Source organism: Muscardinus avellanarius, assembly GCF_963383645.1.
Source record: "Muscardinus avellanarius genome assembly, chromosome: 11".
Classification (NCBI taxonomy): domain Eukaryota; kingdom Metazoa; phylum Chordata; class Mammalia; order Rodentia; family Gliridae; genus Muscardinus; species Muscardinus avellanarius.
The window spans coordinates 6,449,217-6,468,870 of NC_137797.1; the positions used below are offsets into that span (position 1 = coordinate 6,449,217).

Sequence of the window (19,654 nt, forward strand, 5' to 3'; positions counted from 1 at the left end):
TCCCGCGCCGGCGCACGCGGCTTGCGAGTCGCGACCGAGAGCCCGGACGGAGGTGGGCGTGGCCGGGGCGGAGTGGCGGTGGGCGTGGCTGCGTCGCGGGCGTGGCGGTGGCGGTGGGCGGGGCCGGGCGGTGGGCGGGGCCGGGCCTTGGAGCCGCCGGGCTACCTGGGCGCCGGGCTGCAGTCGGCGCGCGTGCGGGCCGCCGAGACGCCATGGAGGCCGAGCGGGGCCCGGGGCGCGGCAGCCCGGGCGGGACGCCGGAGGAGGGCGCGCGGGCCCTGGCCGAGTTCGCCGCGCTGCACGGGCCGGCGCTGCGCGCCTCCGCCGTCCCGGAGCGGTACTGGGGCCGCCTGCTGCACAAGCTGGAGCACGAGGTGCGGGCGGCGGGGCAGGGCGGGCGGCCGGCCGGCACGTGCGCGACCCGCGGCGGGCAGCGCGGGAGGAGGAGGCGCGGCAGGGCAGGGCAAGCCGCGAGCCCTAGACCTGGCCTCCGCTCAGCGTGACCCGAGAGATCTGGCCCTCCACATCTCTCCAGGGCCCGGGCCGGCTGGGAGCTGGGCAGGGACGGGCGCCTGGTGCGTGTCCGGCCCTGAAACCCCGCCGCCCGGGGAGGAGGAAGACTCCACCCGGCGTGTCGATGAGGAATGGCGCTCTAGGGGAGGCAGGGGCTCGTCCGAGATCTGTCACATTCGAGCGCAGAAAGTTTCAGCCGGGCTCTCGAGGGAGAATGGACGCCCCTGGATCTGTGTGGCTTTAACTGTTCGGTTCGTAGAAAGAAGCCTTCCGTGTTTCTTCATTTGATTTGAGCCACAGGTCACCCTCGTTTTGCAAAGTAGGAACAACTGCGGGGTTGGAAGTGGAGAAAGACGCTGAAGAAAAACGCAAAGGGGGTAGAAGCTTCTGGGATCCCCCCTTTTTTCAACCCAGAGTCGTTCTACCTGTCATCTACACCGCTATCCCTTTTGATTTATTTTGTCACAGGGCCAGGCTAGGTTGCTAAGTCTTACTAAGTTGCTGGGGCTGCGCTTGAACCTGTAATCCTCCCAACCCAGCCTCTCCAGCGCTGGGATTAGGGGCATCCCCTTCCCCCCCGTTCTCCCTCCTGCTGCCTGCCTGCTCTGACCTGGGCCTCCACAAGGTCTCCCTGAGAGGTGGCCTGGCTTTGGGGGGTTGCTGAGATGTTGGAGCCTCAGGGCCCGCCAGGTGGGGCGTCTTCCACAGCCTCCACCCACTGAGGCACTCGTGGCGCAGGTGATCCCGGGAAGCCTCACAGCCACCAGCAGGGTGTCAGGCCAGGAACCAGAGCCCCTGAACTTGCCTCCTGGACAGACTCTACCCTCTCTGAGCCAGTTTCCCTCTCTGTGTTCTTGAATGGACCAGTTGCCTTCCTGTTTAAAACCTATACAGATGAGTATTCAGTACACACTGCACATGGTGTTCTGAATGTTGCCGTTTCCTGGGCTGGCAGTGTGCAGTAGGAGCCTCCCCAAAGCCGGGCAGTGGCAGCAGGCCAGCTCCGGCAGCCCCGGCACCACGCAGGGAAGCACCGGCCGCGTAGGCGTTCCTGTGGTGGCTGGTAGGTTAGGAGTATTAAATGGACTTTCAACCTAGGTATCTTCAACTTGCAGTGGGGTTTTCAGCATCTACTTGGTTTAACATAAGGTACCATGTCTGTTTTGCCTCCTCACCAAGAAGTGTGTTTACAGTGGGTTTCTGTTTGTTTTTTGCCTGTAGTACTTGCCCTTAATTCTGCCACTTTTTTTTCCCCCTAGTACTGGGGATGGAACCCAGGGGCATTCTACCTCTGAGCTATACCTTCAGCCATATTTTTTATTCCTTATTTTGTTTTTTGTTTTGGTGTGTGTGTGTGTGTAACTGGAGATGGAACCCAGGGGGCATTCTCCCTCCAGGCTACACTCCCAGACCTTTTTTTTTTTTTTTTTTTTGATATTTTATTTGGAAGCAGGGTCTCACTGAGTTGCTGAGAGCCTCACTAAGTAGCTGAAGCTGACTTCGAAACTGTGCGATCTTCCTGTCTCAGCCTCCCAAGTACTGGGATTACAAGCGTGTGCCACCACACCTGGCTTGATTCTTTATTTTGCAACAGGGTCTCACTGAGTTGCAAAGGGCCCCAGTAAGTAGCTGAGGCTGTCCCTGAACCACGATCTTCCTGTCTCAGCCTCCCAAATGCTGGGATTACAAGTATGCGCCACCGCACCCGGCTTACCACTCTTCTCTGAGGACTTGCCCTGGTCCCAGACCTGTGCTGGGTTGGAAGTGGACCCCAGTTTGTTTGGATAAAAGGATCCCCTCGTGCTACATAAAAGGAGACACTCTGTGGTTGTGGGAACACCTTGGCCCCGGCCTGCCAGCCTTCATGGGCAGTAAACTCTCGCTAGGCGGGTCACTCGGCTATGAGAGCCCCGCCTCCAACATGGGAAGCAGAATTGAGGCTCCCGCACCTGGCTCCCTTGGGCCTGGAGGGCTAGGCGTGGGATAAGGAATAAGCTTCTACCCATGTCCAGGGCGTAAAGGGTGGTCGCCACAGTGCCATGGCCCCTCTGCCCTGGCCACGCCGGCAGCTGTGCCCTGCCCAGGGCAGCCAGTGTTTTTCCTTGACAGGCGGAGCTGAGTCACCAAGTCGCCAGACGCTCACCTGCAGACATTGTCACAGAGTGCAGCCTGCCGCGACCCGAGGCTCAGGTTTGGGGTGGGAGCACACCAGCACCTGCCGAGGAGGAAGGGGCCCTTGACCCTGGCCAGCCCCCCCTCCCTGGACTGCTCAGGTGCCTTCTTATCATCGCCTCATTTCAGTTGCCCAGAAAGGATGGGACTGGCCGGGCACGATGGCGCACGCTTGTAATCCCAGCATTTGGGGGGCTGAGACAGTAGGATCCTGGTTTGTGGACAGCCTCGGCTACTTAGGCCCTTGCAACTCAGTGAGACCCTGTTTCAAAATAAAAGAATAAAAAATAGGGCTGGGGATAAAGCTTGGAGGTAGAATGCCTCTGGGTCCAATCCCCGGTACCACCAAAAAAAAAAAAAAAAAAATAGGTAGACTATATTACTTATTTACTTATTTATTTTTATGGTACTAATAAATTCAGCCCAGGAGCATTCTACCTCCAAGCTATTGCCCCAGCCCTTTTGGTTTTTTGTTTGGAAACAGGATCTCCGTAGGTTGCTGAGAGTCTTACTAAATGACTGGGGATGGTCTTGAACCCGTTTTCTTCCAGTCTCAACCTCCTAAGCACTAGGATTATAGGCGTTTACCACCACACCAACTAGCAGTTATTTTTAAAATATTCCCAAGCCAGGCATGGTGACTCATGCCTGTAATCCCAGTACATGGGGGCTGAGACAGGAGAGTTGCAGGTTTGAGACCAGCCTCAGTAATTTAGTGAGACTGTTTCAAAATTAAAAAATAAAATGGGGCTGGAAGTATAGCTTGGAAGCAGAATCCCCCTGGGTTCAGTCTCCAGCCCCACAAAATAAACAACTGCCAACTCCTGTGTGTGAGCTTCCCAGTCTCAGCCTCTCCCTTGGGCTCCCTCCCCAGGGCTCCCAGCCCCCTCGGGTGGAGGTTGTGGTCACTCTTCCACAGCAGGAGATGCCAAGCCAGGCTTGAGGCCATGCCCCCGTCCTAGGTGTTCCCGCTGTGCATTGGGAGGCTTGGGGTTGAAGGCTGGAGATTTGGGGTATTGCAAATGAGGCCTGACTTGTGGCTTCCAGCCCTTCTCTCAGCACAGGCCTGGGATCAGGGCTCATCTTCAGAAAATGGTGGCAGAGTCGAGGGCAGGTAATCTCATCTTAAGGAAGGCAGTGAGCTCCCCAGGGCGCTGCAAGGGTTAATGGAGGGTTCAGCTCGAGGCTTTCCTGGAAGCCTCCCCACCAAAGTGTCCCACCAGTGTCCCATCGTCCTCCAGGTGAGGCCTGCCCTCCCGGCCCTTCCCCCAGCCCAGAGCCACTGGTTTAGGTCTTCTGCCGGTCAGGAGTCACCTCTGCCTCCTCATCCTGAAACCTCGGGCTCTCCAGCCCCCTCCACCGCCCTAAGCGGGCGCATCCTCCTCCCAGCCGTCGCAGAGTGGGGAGGTTTCAAGGGAGGAACTGCCCTTTGTCAAGTGCCCGTGGATGCCAGCGACTTCTGGTGCCCTGGTTTATCTAGTTCTTGCAGCTGTCTGGGAGGACGGATGATGCCCCTCTCAGGAATGGCAGGGTTCCCCGTGTTTGCCACGGTCAGGGCGGTATTCTACGCCCCGCTCCTCCCCTTGTACTCATCAGGAAGCAGCGGCTGTGGGCTCTTGCTAGGTCACATGGGTAGGAAGTGCAAAGCCGATTCAAGCCACACAGCCGGGCACCAGAGTCCGAAGGCGCCCTGCTGGCCCCGCGCAGACGCGTAGTATGTGTGAGTGGCAGGAAATTGTGCTTGGCCCCAGGTGGCTGGACAGCCCCTGGGGTGGCTCAGCTGCCCAGGTGTAGGTTGGGTAGGTTCTGGTGGAGGAAGTCAGGCTGTGGACCTCCCCCCCTGGTCCCAAGACCTGCCTCCCCACTCAGCTCTGGTACCCGAGCCACCTTTGCCCCTGTGGCCTCATTTTCCCTGCAAAGCAAGGGACCTAAAGAGTTTCCCAGCCAGGCGTGGCAGCGCATGCTTGGAATCCCAGTACTTGGGAGGCTAAGACTGGAGGACCACAGGTTCATGGCCAGCCTCAGCTACTTAAGTGAGGCCCTCTGCAACTTAGACCCTGTTTCAAAAATAAGAATAACATAAGGCTGGGGGTATAGCTCAGAGATAGAATCCCCGGTGCCACCAAAAAAAGTGTCCCCATGTCCACACAGGGTGTCCTGCGAGGGGCGGAGCCTCTGGGGGAGCCAGTGTGTCCTGGAGGTGTGGGTGTGGCCTTCAGACCCCTGCACCGAGGCCGGGTTTGCTGAGGGGGTTAACGGCGGGGTCTCCTGCCCATCCTACTGACTCTGCTCTCTGGCCCCTAGGTTTTCGACGCAGGGGAGATGTTTGGGATAATGCAGGTGGAGGAGGTGGAGGAGGAGGAGGAGGAGGAGGCTGCCCGGGAAGCTCGAAGGAAGCAGCCCAACCCCGGGAGCGAGCTGTGCTACAAGGTCATCGTGACCAGTGAGCGCGGGCTCCAGGCCGCGGACCCCAACAGGTAGTGTCTGGGCCGGGCCACCTCACCTTCAGGCCGGCCTCCTTGTAGAGAGGCTTCACGGAGATTCCGCTGGCGGGGAAAGGACTATAAACACTGTGCCAAGCACTGCAACGTCAGGGTAGGGTCCGCACCAGTGCTGGGAACAGTCCCCTGGGTTTGACATCTGAGAGCGCATCTGTGTGTGGCCTCACCATCGCAGTGGTCCCGCTGCGGGTGTCAAGAGCTCTGGTTTTGCTGACTGGGAAACCGGCACAGGGTGCGTGAGGTCACCCTGTTGGTGGAAGTGGTGGGTGCTGAGCCGGTCGGCCTGCTCCTGAGCCTGGTGCGTCTGAGGACCCCTGGGCCCCTCCCTGGCCCTGCTAATCCGTCTCTAGGAAGGGTCCTGGGAAATGGGAGGCCCTGAATCCCAAAGCAAGCCTGGTCCTGCCCGGGCCACACGGGCCACACAGTTGATGGAGCAGAGCCAGGGCCGGAGCCAGGGCTTGCTGTCTCCCAGGGAGCCGCGGGGCTGTCCAAAGCCAAGACCCTCTGGCAACACCTTTGTTGCATTCTGGAGGAAGAAACTTGAGGGTCACCAGGGCCTGGCCTCTTCTGCAGAGCTTTGCCAGTGCTTTGCCCAGCCTTTGGTGGGGTGACGGGCCACCCAGAGCTTGGGTGAATCCTTCCTCAGGTTCAGCGCAGTGAGTGTGTGTGCTTGGGCCCAGGTGCAGAGTTTGGGTCACACTCAGTCCCAGGCTGCACACAGCACCCGAGCCAGGCGGGGGAAGCTGGGATCCGGGTCCTGGGTTTGGCGCCCAGCTGTCAATTTCAGCTCCACCCTCTGTGCCTTTGACCCTGTATCTTCCCCAGCTGCCAGGCCTAGCAGGCTCGTCCATCCTCTCCCTGCACCTCCGTAGGCACTTGCCCAGGGCCACCCTCAAGCACACACCTCGGGAGGCCTGCTCTGCACTGTGAACGGAGTCCTTAATCCAAGCACAAGAGCAGGAATAAAGTTTCATTAGTTTCAGGATATGCAAGCAAACCAAAAAGCTGATATAAGTACCATAAAACACACTCCCGACCTTGCCTTGAGCCTGAGAACTGGAACATGTGTGGGTCCTTTCATTATAAGTAGGTGGAGTCGCAAGGCCGAGTGGGGGACTGCCTGCACTGTAGAGCCTCCTAATCAAGCAGCCCCCATCCCGGGTCGGGTGGCCTCAGACCTGCGGCAGGGGCACCCCGCCCCACCATGTTTTGGGGGGTGGTTGAAGCCTCTCACACAAAGGCGTCGGTGCTTCCAGAAGCCGGGACCCGCCGCTGCTCGGGTGTGCGGAGCCTTTGCCCAGAGCCCGGGCCTGCAGCAGCCCAGAGCCAGCAGTAGACTCATGATATAACAACTGCTCCTGTTTATTACCAGAGCTCGGCATTCTGTATAATTAGTGCATTAATTATACAGAATGGTGGGTTTCATCATGTGTATTTGCACGTGCAAATAGCATCTTTGATCATATCCATTACCCCCCTTCCCCCAATCCCTTTTTCTCCGGTAGCCTCCCTCACACTGGACATGTGGGTGCCTGTGATGCTCGTATCCACCTGGTGATGGGAGCCGGGGACCCTGGCGTGCTGCTTAGAGCTTGCAGAGGGTGGACTTGCTCGGGCCACGCTCAGTGGATGGCGGAGCCCCCTGGGCTCCAAAACCATGCATAACTGAAGCTGGGGAAACTGAGTCCCAGAAGGGTTGGTGCCGGGCCTCTTCCTCGGCCCTCTGGCCCTCCGTCTCCCTTTTTGCCATACCCGCCCCACAGCTCATGTCGGCCTGTGTCTCCCTGCAGCATCTTCCTCATCGACCACGCCTGGACGTGTCGCGTGGAGCACGCACGCCAGCAGCTGCAGCAGGTGCCGGGGCTGCTGCACCGCATGGCCAACCTGATGGGCGTCGAGTTCCATGGCGAGCTGCCCAGCGCGGAAGCCGTGGCCCTGGTGCTGGAGGAGATGTGGAAATTCAACCAGACCTACCAGCTGGCCCACGGGGTGAGCTGGTCGCTGGCCCTGTGGGAGGACAGCACAGTGAGGGGCTGGAGTGGCGGACCGAGGAGCAGCGGGGCCCAGGGCAGCCTCCTGTCCTTCCAGATCAGAGTCTGTCCTCTGTGCACAGAGTCCCTGGCCACCTCCTCCGGGAGGGTCATTTTCTCCCGTGGCCCGGTGAAACCTTGCTCAGGCCCTGTGGCTTCACTGGGAGCAGGTGGCCTTGCCTAGGGCTGGCCGAGGCTGAGGGCCCAGGTGCCCACCCAGGAGCTCAGGACGCAGCCCTCTCTCGGAGCCCTGAACTTGGGCCCAGGCAGCTCATCCCTGCACCCTGGCCCCTTCAGACCCTGCCATTCTCAGTGACTCCTCGGCGCTCCTGGGAGCCGAGCCGAGCCCCTTGGTCCTGTGCTGGGACCATCAGCACCCGCGGGCTCGCCCTCCAGCCCCAGCTCCAGCCCCTCGCCACTCTCACTGGGGAAGAGTCCGGAGTTTCTCAGGATTCTGTTTTGATGCATATCCTCCAGGCAGGCCCCTCTGAACACGGCCCCCAACACCCCCATACGCACAAACCAGGCGTGTCCGTGTGTCCCTGGGCGGCGTGCCTTGTTCTCGTGCACCCTTTGCCACACACGCCACCACCTCATGGTACATGGACCTGCGTCCTGGTCTGCAAAGGCGGGGCCCTGTCCAGGAGGCGTGGGGCTAGCTAAGGGACATGGGGCCCTCGGGAGAGCTGCACGGAGGAGCCAGGTGGTGCCTACAAGCGTCCGTGCGCTCTGTCTGGGTGGACGCACTGGTGAGTGCTGCCATTGTGCCCGCCGCAGACAGCCGAGGACAAGGTGCCGGTGTGGTACATCATGGACGAATTTGGCTCGCGGATCCAGCACGCGGACGTGCCCAGCTTTGCCACGGCACCCTTCTTCTACATGCCCCAGCAGGTGGCCTACACGCTGCTGTGGCCCCTGCGGGACCTGGACACGGGCGGTAAGTCAGCGCTGCCCACCCTGAGGCCCCGGCCCGCCTCCTGGCACCCGCTAACGGGCACCCTGTCTTGGCGCAGAGGAGGTGACCCGGGACTTTGCGTACGGAGAGGCAGACCCTCTGATCCGGAAATGCGTGCTGCTGCCCTGGGCCCCCGCTGACATGCTGGACCTCAGCTCTTCCACGCCCGAGCCGCCTGCCGAGTACTACCAGGTGCGGCCGCTCTGCCTCTGCCCCGGGCCTGCTAGCTTAGTGGCTTCTGGAATAGTCTTCGTCCAGGCACCTAGAGTCATTGAATACCAGCTGGATGCCGGGCCCTGAGCTGGCGATTGGGTGTGGGGGGCTGTGGGGAGCATCTGAGCGGTGAGGGGCTCAGAGTGTGAGCACGAGCTGCCCGGATCACAGCTCGGGCGCCTGTCCTCATCCAGGTCCCGGGGTGCCTGGTGCCGGGATCAGCCCTGCTGTGGGCTCTGGCTCACTTCCCTGCTCAGGGTGCCCCCTTGTAGGCTGGTCTTACCTCAGTGCCGGGCGGGAGGTGGGGCCTCAGGACCCCCACGGACACCGGTATCCCCAAAAGTACATACTTGTAATCCCAGTACATGGAAGGCTGAGATGGGAGGATCACAGATTTGAGTACAGCCTCAGCCACTTAACAAGACCTTGTTTCAAAATAAAAAGGGCTGCGGCTGTAGCTTGGAGGTAGACTGCCGCGGGTTCAGTTTCTAGAACCAAGGAGGGACAAACAGAATGGTGTAGTATTTGCGCAGAGCCTATTAAAGATTCTTCCGAGGCTGGGTGTGGTGACCCACACCTACGATCCCAGCACCTGGGAGGCTGAGACAGGAGAGTCAGGTTGGAGGCCGGCCTCCGCAGCCCACTGAGGCCTTTAGCAACCTAGTGAGGCCTCATTTCAAAATTTAAAAAATACAGTACGGCTGGGCGTCCGTCTCAGGTAGAATGCCCCTGGGTTCAGTCCCCAGCACCCTCCCACACCCGCACAAACAGAGGATCTTCCCAGATACTTTAAGTCATCTCTGGGTTGCTTGTAATATCTGATGCAATGCAAATGCCACACAGATTGTTACGTGGTATTATTTAGGAAATAACGGAAGGGCGAAAGCCTGTGTCCTCGAGCGGTTGAGGTACTCCGAGGCCCCTGGCTGAGCCCGAGGGTGCGGAGGCCGCGGCAGAGCACCATCCGGCGCGTTTCCCGGCACACGCCGGCCCGTGGTGAGCCGTGCTCATTGTCACTCGGGAAATAAGGCCGCCCTCGGCTCTGGGCAGCCCTTTGGCCAGGGCCCTGCGGGGACAGGGCTGGCCATTCGGAAGTGCCTGGCCGGTGGTGAGAATTTGTTCAGGGCCGGGACCAGGGCTGCCAGGAAAAGAGTGAGGTCCGCGCCGCCTAGGCAGGGGAAGGGTGGGAACCGTGGACGCAGCCCCTGACGGAAGCTCCTTCCCTGGCCGCAGGAGACCTGCAACCACTACCTCCCAGCTGGAGCCAGCCCGCGTGGGAGCTGCGCCCAGCCCTGAGGGCATGCTCTCCTCTGTTCCTTAGGGCTTTGCAGTCCTGTGTAAGGAAACAGGCACAGAGAGGTTTTGCCAACAGTCACAGCTGGCGGGAACGCTAGAGCCCCAAACCCAGGGTGGGGGATGGCTCCCGGGCAGAGGCTAAAATCAGGCCCTGCTGATGTTCAGACACTCGGGCTTATCGAGTGCCTCGGAAAGTCGTGGAAAGGATTAACCCGGTTAGCTGTTCGCAGGGAGGGCACAGCGGCGGTCCTGTCTCCCTCGCTGCAGAAGCCAGCAGTGGTGGGTGGGCCGGGCCAAGGTGCCGCCCTGGGTTCAGAGGTGTGCCTCGGCCTCCCAGTGCCAGCCCAACGTTGGACTACAAGGCCAGAGGGTGCACAGGGCGCAGCGTGAGGATGGCTCTGGGACAGACGCGCCCGGCCCGGCCTTGAGGCGGATGATGGAACCCGCCGGTGTCCATCCTGGGGAACTCTACGCTGAGGGGGAGATGCGAGGCAGGCGCTCCTTGTCTGAAGCGCTCACCGTTGGAGGCTTCAGGCTCAGGCTTGCGCGTGGGGCCGTGGGGACTTGGTGGCTAGAAACAACATCCACTTCCTCGCACGGTGTCTGTGGGGCAGGAGCGTCTCGGCAGCTGCGTCTGGCCGGGTCTCGGTGCTGGCGGCCCTGCGTGGCTGTGGCTGTGGCCAAGGCCAGCCTGTGAGTCGGCGCTGGCTGCCAGCAGGAGACCGCAGCTTCTCGGTGTGCCGGCCTCTCCGTGGGCTGCCTGAGTCCCCACGCATGGCGCTGGCTGCTCTTGGAGCGAGTGATCTGAGGAGGCCCCAGCAGCGCGCAGGGCCTTCTCAGCCTCGTCTCAGAAACAGCACGCAGTTTCTTGCACTTTTCTGTTCATTAGGAGGTGAATCATGAGATCCCACCCTCGCTCGAGGGCTGGACTGAGCTCTGCCTTTTGAAGGGCGTGCGTGCAGGGAGTTAGTGGACAGGCTTTAAGCCAGCACTCGGCCTCGGCACTCCCAGGACCAGGCGTCATAGGACCAGCACGGCGCCTCCTCCCCACCTCTGCTGGAGAGAGCTCCGTGCAGGTTCAGAATGCTCACCTTGTACTTGGAACCAGACCCAAGCTGCTCAGTATTGGAGGGGCCTGGCGCCCCAGAACCTCAGGGTGGGCAGCAGCCACACAGCCTCCCCACGAGGGCGGCACCTGGTGTCCCGGGTCAGGGTAAACGCTCACTCGCTGGCTTTGTTAAGGTCTGTGTCGACCTCCAGTGTGTTTCTTCTAGGCCATTTTGGAGGAAAACAAGGAGAAACTGCCCCTTCCCATCAGCTCGGCCACGCATCCCCGCGACTACATCTTCAGGTACGCAAGCCTGCTCTGCTCCAGCCGGGACGGGTCCTGGGCCCTGCCAGTCGGCTGTGTCCCAGCGGTTTGCAGCGTATGCAGATGACAGAGGGCCCGGGGTTGAGTTCTTAGGACCTCAGAGAAAACGCAGCAGACAGTGAGGGGCTGAGCCGGCTTCCCAGAAGCCTTGAAAGCTAGGAACAGGCGTAAGCTGCTGTAAAAGACACCCGGGTGGACGCCTGAGGTCCACAGGTGCCCACCCCAGCAGGCGGGCTGCTCCGCTCCCCTCACGCCCCCGAGCCTTAGTTCTGAATGTTGGAACACGCTGCCCCTCCCGAGAGTGGGCGTACCCGTGCTGGCTGAGACCGCGCTTGGCACCTAGAAAAGCCATTCAGGTTGCCAGGTGGAGCCCTCCCCGGGAGCCCGCGGGTATGGGCTGGCGGGGCATAGGAACCTAGCCGGCAAGTCCAGGCTGGAGCCACTGCGGCAAGCAGAGGACAGTGCCTGGCCCATCTGGCACTGGTGGTGCCTGGCAGGGCTCACTCTGCCTTCGTAGAACACCTTCCAAAGACCCCAGACACCGCCCGTGGGCTGTCCAGCCGAAAGAGGGGGAGGTGCTCCATTGCGCCCTCCACCGCAGCCCAGGCTGCAGAGCCCTTCCTAAGCACAGGTCTGGCTTTGACACCCTGCCCCGCCTCCTCCCACCTCTGGGACCGAGGCCACAGGGAGGTTCCACTCATGGTCACGTGCACATGCTCCTGTGTGCACACTGGGCCAAACCCATTTAAAGTGCGGCTGGAAGCTGGGCCTGGTGGCGCATGCTTGCAATCCCAGTACTTGGGAGACAGGAGGATTGCAGGTTCAAAGCCAGCCTTCGCAACTTAGTGAGACACTGTTTCCAAATAAAAAAGAATATAATAGGTCTGGGGGGGTAGCTCAGAGGTAGAATACCCCTGGGTTCCATCCCCAGTACCACAAAAACTAAAAAATAAAGTGCGGCCAGCTCTACCACCCCCAGCAGAGCTCCTCAAACCTGTCCCCGCCTGCCCAGGGCACCAGCGATCTCCAGGTGTGAAGTGAGTCGGTCAGGGCGCTCCCCTTGACCACACGTCACCCACAGCTACAGGAGGGCTTTCCTGGGGCACTGGCTCCCCCAAAGGCCCGGCCCCCGGCACCCATGGGAGATTAGTGGCACCCTCCCATCCTCCTCTCCACACCGGAGGAAAGACCCAGCATTCCCTGAACACCTCAGCTGTCCGATGTCTTCCTGAGGTCAGATGTGAGGCGTGTCGGACTGCAGCGGGGCTGGGGTCATAGCGCTCGCACCTGGGCCTCGCTCCGGCTCAGCGCGGCCTCTCTGCAGGGTGTACACGGACGTGCAGCAGGTCCTCAGCCACCTCACCCACCCCCGCTTCACCTTCGCCCAGAGCGAGGCTGACGCCGACATCCTGTACAACTTCTCACACTTCAAGGACTACAGGTAGGGAGCCGCCAGCCCGCGGGGCCCCCGGGAGCCCGAGCCTCCCCGAGCCGCCGCTGCCTCCACCCGCAGGACGCTCAGCCAGGAAAGGCCGCACGTGCTGCTGAACCAGTTCCCCTGCGAGAACCTGCTGACCGTCAAGGACTGCCTGGCCTCCATCGCGCGCCGGGCGGGGGGCCCCGAGGGTCCCCCCTGGCTGCCCCGCACCTTCAACCTGCGCACTGAGCTGCCCCAGTTCATCAGCTACTTCCAGCAGCGGGAGCGGCGGTAAGCCCCAACACAAAGCCGCAGGCAGAGGCCCCTAAGGCATCCACCAGGCCCCAGCGGCCCCCGTCCCCGCACCCAGCCTCCGTAGCCGAGCGCCGAGCTCGAGTGCTGACCACCTGCGCCCAGCTGGTGGGAGCACGGCCCCTGCTGCCTGAGGCCCAACCTCTGTCCTCCGCTCTGCTGCCTATCCTGGGGACACCTCCCCTGGGAAGGTGGGTTCCGGGGTGCAGCCTAGCCAGCCCTCCCCGTCCCCCAGGGGTGAAGACAACCACTGGATCTGCAAACCCTGGAACCTGGCCCGCAGCCTGGACACCCACATCACCAGGAGCCTCCACAGCATCATCCGGCACCGCGAGAGCACGCCCAAGGTGCGCCGGCGCCGGGGCCGGGAGGGTCGGCGACCCAGGCTGCTTTTGCTCAGGGGACAGGGCACAAAGGTCTCTGATGCCCCAGCTGCCTGTCCTGGGGACAGGACACTTCCTTCTCTGCGCCGTCACCATCAAGGGAGGGCGCAGGTCCAGTAATAGCAGAGGAGAGCCACAGTTAGGACCGTCTAGTTGTGCCTGACCCCAGAGACCCCGCGCACCTGCACCAGCTGACAGAATGGCCCCCAGGAGGGATGGCCGGGCCTGGGCGAGGGGCCTCAGCTCTGGAGATGGTCCCTGAGTGGGGTCATCCAGGGGCACTTGGGCCCTGAGGACACAGGCCCCACCTGGCTACCGTGGCTGCCGCGGTGGGGAACGTGTGGCCGAGGCTGGAGGGAACCGACTCGGGACGGTCACGCGGGGTCTTGGGGCCAGAGGCGCAGTGGGGGGGTTTATGGGTGAGAATTCATTTTCAAAACCTAGAAACTAGCAGGCCGAGGTGCTCTGTGTCCTGCAGGTTGTGTCCAAGTACATCGAAAGCCCCGTCTTGTTCCTTAGAGAAGACGTGGGGAGCGTCAAGTTTGACGTCCGCTACGTGGTGCTGCTGCGCTCCGTGGAGCCGCTGCGCTTGTTCGTGTATGACGTGTTCTGGCTGCGTTTCTCCAACCGGTGCGTGGGGCGAACTGGGTCCTGGGCTGGGCGGCCAGGAGGGGTAGGGCAGGGGGCCCTCCTTTACCGTGGGCCAGACGCCCTTCACTGGCGTGCCCATGCCCCGCCAGGCGCCGGTGCCTGACTGTGCTGCGCATGAGGGCGCCGTGGCCTCCCCGGCCCTCGGAGTCTCTGCGGTCGGCACGTCCGAGCCCACCCGAGTGGCCCTACGCCCGTCCCCATAGACAGCCCGTGTCTGCTCGTCCACAGGCCCTTCGCGCTCGACGACCTGGACGACTATGAGAAGCATTTCACTGTCATGAACTACGACCCCGATGCGGCGCTGAAGCAGGTGGGCCTGGGGCCGGGCTGCGAGCCGGAGAGCACAGAGCAGCTGCAGGGCCGGGCGCACCTCCTGTGTCCCTCCACCTGGAAGGCCCTCACTGCCACTCACCTTAGCAGAGCGGGGTCCTGGGGGTCGTCCCCACGTAGCCGTGTCCCCAGGAGGAAGGACACAGTCCCTCCAATGCCAGGCACAGGATGGACGAGGAACGCGCGGTCCCCACAGGTCAACAGGGCGGTACCTAGTGCTGGCCCGTAGCCCTACCAGGATCCAGTGTTCGCTGGCACGGTGCACGGTACACGGCAGTGCCACACAGCAGGCTGAGGGGCAGGGCGCCAGGCAGGGCCTGAGCGGGGCCGGGCCAGCTCTAGGTACTGGGGGGAGGGAAGGAGACTGCGGCACTGGCCCCATCGTCCCCAGGTCCTCTTCAGCCTGTGGGTCACCCACCCGCGCTCTCCTGAGTGGTTGGCGTTCCCAAGGAGCTCCTCAACCACTTAGCACGCGTGCGCTCTGCACATTCCCGGCCGTGGCCATCCGTGCTCGGTGTTCACAGGAACGCGCGCTTTCAGAGCTCACCGTCCCGTTTCAGGTCCACTGCTGCAGTGGCCGGTCATCCCTCTCTTGGCCTAGCTCCCCCGGCTGCTCGACTCGGAAAGGGAGCTGCCGTGCCGCCCGCCGCAGCCAGGCCACGCGGTCCTCGTGCCTCTTGTCCCCGGCTGTGTTGAAGGCCAGAGCCAGAGCCCATCTGGGTCCATCCTGTTCATAGTGCGTCAGGCCAAGGAGCCTGTGCACGGGGACCCGTGTCCAGCTGGGCTCCCGGGGGCCATCCTGGCTCAGCCTTCCCTGGGAGAACTCCGAGCCAGCTCACTCAGGTGGATTTGGGGAGTCCTGGGCTGAGGCCAGGAGCAGGCGCAGCCTATGGGCTGTGTCCAGGCTCTGCCTGCAGCGGGCCTTTCTGAGCAGTGTGCTGACCAAGGCCCGGCAGCCTCCGAGCCGCAGCTCGGGCGGCCTGCGGGTGGGTGGCTGTGCAAGGAGTGTTCCGTTTGACAGAGGAGGAAACTTAGGCTCAGGGAGGTTAGGCCGTTTTCCCAGAGTCTCACGGTGTCCTGCCTCCCCTTTGAACCCTGAAGGGCAGGGGCTAGACGCTGCCCTGCAAGTGCTGACCTCCTGTGACCCCGCAGGTGCCAGAGGATCCAGATCAGGGCCAGAGCAGGCCCCCTCCTGCCCAGCTGGTCAGGACGCGCCTTGTGTCTGTCGCAGGTACATTATGATGAGTTCATTCCTGAGTTCGAGAAGCAATACCCAGACTTCCCCTGGAGCAGCGTCCAGGTGAGTCCTGACCTCCATCGTGCCGGAGCCAGGCTGCGGCCGGCAGGAGCTGCCCCTTCTCTCGTGGGCAGGGTGGAGCCTTCACCTCCTCTGTGACATGGCTCCCCTGCCCCAGGAGTCTGAGCCCACTGGGGACACGGGCTGGGCCCACACACCCTCGGTGAGCCACGGGGCTCTGGGGCAGGAGACGCGGGCAGATTTGTAGGAAGTGCTCCAGTGTCCATCCCTAGCGCCAAGAAACAAGTGGGTCCCAGGAATGAGGGAGCACTTGAGGTGGAGGGCACTAGAGACACGGGGAGTGGGGCCGGTGGCTTGGGCGCCAGAGCTTGGCTGCTCTGGGGTGGTCCCAACATGAGGGCCAAGCACGCGTGACTCTCCTGCCGTCCCTAGGCTGAGATCTTCCAGGCCTTCAGGGAGCTGTTCCGAGTGGCGTGCGCCAAGCCGCCACCTCTGGGCCTCTGCGACTACCCTTCGTCCCGAGCTGTGTATGCGGTGGACCTCATGCTGAAGTGGGACGACCGTCCAGACGGTAAGCGGCTCCCTCCCTCCACCCCAGCCAGCCAGGCACCCGCCCTGTTGGTGCCACCAGAATGAAAGGGAGGGGTGGACAGTCGGCTCGCAGAACAGGGACCATCCCTCGGCCCCAGCCAGGGCCCTCGGTGCCGGAACCGGCCCGCTTCCGCTCCCTGGGACTGGGTGGTGCGCTCGCAGGCCTAGGGCTGGGCAGCAGCCGCCTTTCCTTGGGGAGCCGGAGGCCAGGTCTGCCGCCCGCTGCCCCCCTGGGCCCTCCCCGCAGCAGGGCACCCACAGCCTGACCCCGCGCCCGCTGCTCGGCCACCAGGGAAGCGGGTGATGCAGCCTCAGATCCTGGAGGTCAACTTCAACCCCGACTGCGAGCGGGCCTGCAGGTACCACCCCTCCTTCTTCAACGACGTCTTCAGCACCTTGTTCCTGGACCAGCCCGAGGGCTGCCACGTCACCCGCCTCGTCTAGGCCCCTCCTGGGCTCACAGGCCTCGTTGCAGCCCGTGCCTGCTCCAGTCCTGCCTCAGCCCTGCCTCCTCGGGCTGGACGTGCCCCAGGCCCTCTCCGCACCCCTCACCCCTGAGCACTTTGGAGTCTCCAGCTCAGCCAAGGGCTTTATCCCTGGCATCGAGAGTTCGGTTCCTCGGCTGCCGTGTTCCCACAGGTGCTGGGTGAAAGGGGGGTTCTAGACACAGGGCTCTGTGGGGCACTGTGGCACCACCTGTAATCAGAACTTGGGAGGCTGAGACAGGAGGATAGCAGGTTTGAGGCCAGCCTCAGCAAATTAGCAATGTCCTTATCAAGACCTGTTCGAAAATAAAAAAATAACACAGGGCTGGGGTGTAAGTCCGAGGTAGAATGCCCATGGGTTCATCCCCCATCCAAGAGGAGAAGGGAGGGGCGAGTTTGTAGAGAAGCATCTTGGGAACTCTGCAGAAATGAGGCCCAGTGGGTCTCTCCCACAGGCCGCCCTCCTGCCTCAGGGCCATGCCCCAGGGCCCTGTGTGGCAGACGGGTGCCCTGGAACAGCCCGGGGAAGCAGCTTGCCAGCCACCTTAGCACCCAGCCGCACTCCACCAGAGCCTTGGGCCGCGCAGGCCGGAGGCTGCCGTCTGCCTTCTCTCTGCGGAGGGTAGGCCCATCCCCTGGGAGGCTGGCCTGTCGCCCGCTGTCCCTCGGCCTCCCCGCTCGCGGGGCCCCGCCCTCTGAGAGGAGCGCTGTGGCACGCGATTCCAGGGAGGTCAGATGCCGGCTTCTACTAAGAGAGTCAAAATGTCAGCCAGACACGGTGGGGCAGGCTGAGACAGGAGGTCACAGGCTCAAAGCAGCCTCAACAACTCAGGCCCTTGGCAACTAGTGAGACCCTGTTTCAAAAAATAAAAGGGCGCCGGGCGTGGTGGCGCACGCTTGTAATCCCCGAGCTTGAGAGACAGAGACAGGAGGATCGCGCTGGTTCGAAGCCAGCCGTGCTGGCGTAAGAGACCCTGTTTCAAAAATATAAAATAGGTCTGGGAGTGTAGCCCAGAGGTAGAAGGGCTTCCAGGAACTCCAGTACCACCAAAATAAATAAATAGATAGATAGATAGATAAAATAAAAGGGCTGGGGGTATAGCTCAGAGGTAGAATGCCTCTGGGTTCAACTCTCAGTAAGTACACACACACACACACACACACACACACACACACACACACGAGCGTGCGCGTCTTAGAGTCAAATGTTGGGTTGTTTGGGGTTTTGGTGGCACTGGAAATTGAGCCCAGGGCATTTTACCTCTGAACTATACTCCAACCCTGTTTTATTTTTCATTTTGAAACAATCTAAGTTGTGGAGGGCGTCACTAAATTGCTGAAGCTGCCCTCAAACCTGCGATCCTCCTGTCAGCCTCCCAAGCACTGACTGGGAATTCCAGGTGTGCACCACCACACCTAGCCATATTTGACTTTTTCTTTTTTTGCGGGTCTGGGGATGGAACCCAGGGGCATTCGACCTCCGAGCTACACCCCCTGCTCTATTTTTTATTCTTTATTTTGAAACAGGGTCTAAGTTGCGGAGGGCCTCACTAAGTAGCTGAGGCTGGCCGGGAATGCGATCCTACTATCTCAGCCTCCCGAATGCTGGAGTTACAAGCGTGCACCACCTCGCCCGGCATTACTATTTTCTTTAAGACGGTCTTACCAGGTCAGCCTCAAATTTAAGATCCCCCCGCCTGATCCCCTGACCTCCTGGAATCGGGTGTGCGCCAGGCACCCGCAGCCGCCAGTGCTTTGCGCTGTTGCAGTGCTGTGGGTGGGTCTGACTCTGTGGGTGGGAGCTGCTTCCGGAACCTTCCATGAGTGCAGTACGGGCACCCTGGTTCATTTTGAAGCTGTAAGTGACCCTCTTTGTTGCAACCTGGACGTGATTGTGCCTGCCGTCTCGGCCCCTAGGGCACGCGGACCACCTCTGTTGGCAAGCTTCACCCTGTGGCTGGGCATCGCACACTCTCTGCTGGGCACAGCAGGGCCATGGCTGCCAAGGGTGGGATGGGTCTCTGGTCTTCTCCGGAGAGCCGCTGACCTCCTGCACCTCTTGCCTGATTTGTACTGCAATAAAGATGCCCTTTTCTGCGGCTGCCCATTTCTCTGGGGACCTGGAAGCGTAGGACTGGGTGTGAAAGCCCAGCCCCCACCCATGGGCAAAGCCGTAGAAGTGAGGCTAGACAGGCCTCCGCGCCTCCAGTCTGATTTCCCAGCCCCAGGGACGTTGCGGGGAGAGCTGAGTGCGGCGCTAGGCCTGGCGGCCTCTCGCATCTGCTAGGGACCTGGCCGCCGCCGGTTAGTGGGTCAGTGAAGTGTGCGGTGGCGTTGGGCAGTGTGGCGCCACCTGGTGGTGCGGGGGTAAAGCGCAGAAGGCCAAACAGCCTGGGAGGAGGTGGGCCGTGGCCTGGCCCGCACCTGGCTCTCGGGGCCGCCTGTGAGGGGCACGATTGCCGCACAGGGTGGGGCTGACAGCAGCCTGTTTGTCCAGAGCTCCTCCTGGCCTCCACCTCATCTAAAGCCCTCTGCTCAGGAGATGGGCAGTTGCTGGGAACGGGGCCATCTGACCCCTAAGAGCAAATGAGCACACTCGCCCATTCCCAGAAGCCCATGCCTCTCTGGCCATCGCAAATGGACAGCCTCAAGCAAGGCTGTCAGCAGACTTCGGCCCAGCCGAGGCGGCTGGCACGGAGACAGCACGGGCCCGCTAAGTGCTCCTCCCTGGCACCCGTTGGCACACACGCTGCTCTAGCATTCATCGGAAGGCAGGGTGCGTCGCACTGGGCGGCTGGGGCTGCCTGGGTCCCGGTGGGCGCAGCGGCTTCCGGAGTTCAGCAGGGCAGCACCGAGCCCCGAAGGTGATCGCAGGTGCTGCAGGGAGGTTTGGGGGGTGTCCTGGGTGAAGCTCGGTTACAGTAACGTGTCTGCGATGGGGACACTCCCGTTAGGTGCACCCTGAGGGGACCGCACGCTCGGGTGTGCGGCGGGGCAGGAGCCGGCCCCTGGCCTGTGGGCGCCGGGCAGCTAGGGCGTGTGCCATCTGTGCGTGCACAGAACACTGGAGGGCTGGGTGCTGCCCATCTTGGGGAACTTGGTAAGTAAGCTAATATTAGGATTTACAAGAAGTCCTCTGCCCTCGTGGACCCAGGAAGCTGGGGACTGCTGGCCA

The 19,654-nt window shown here is 61.8% G+C and overlaps 1 protein-coding gene across 1 annotated transcript; it reads left to right on the forward strand.

Annotated features, from left to right (window-relative positions):
• Window positions 1-212: 212 nt before the first annotated feature.
• Window positions 213-16,438, forward strand: TTLL12 (tubulin tyrosine ligase like 12; the record flags this gene model as incomplete). The annotated part of the gene is made up of 14 exons (XM_080705220.1): window positions 213-374; window positions 4,990-5,162; window positions 6,977-7,175; window positions 7,994-8,153; window positions 8,230-8,363; window positions 10,955-11,031; window positions 12,377-12,493; window positions 12,566-12,760; window positions 13,017-13,128; window positions 13,643-13,794; window positions 14,044-14,125; window positions 15,377-15,445; window positions 15,836-15,974; window positions 16,287-16,438. The coding sequence occupies 14 exons, from the start codon at window positions 213-215 to the stop codon at window positions 16,436-16,438; spliced, it is 1,923 nt and encodes a 640-aa protein (XP_080561346.1).
• Window positions 16,439-19,654: the final 3,216 nt, after the last annotated feature.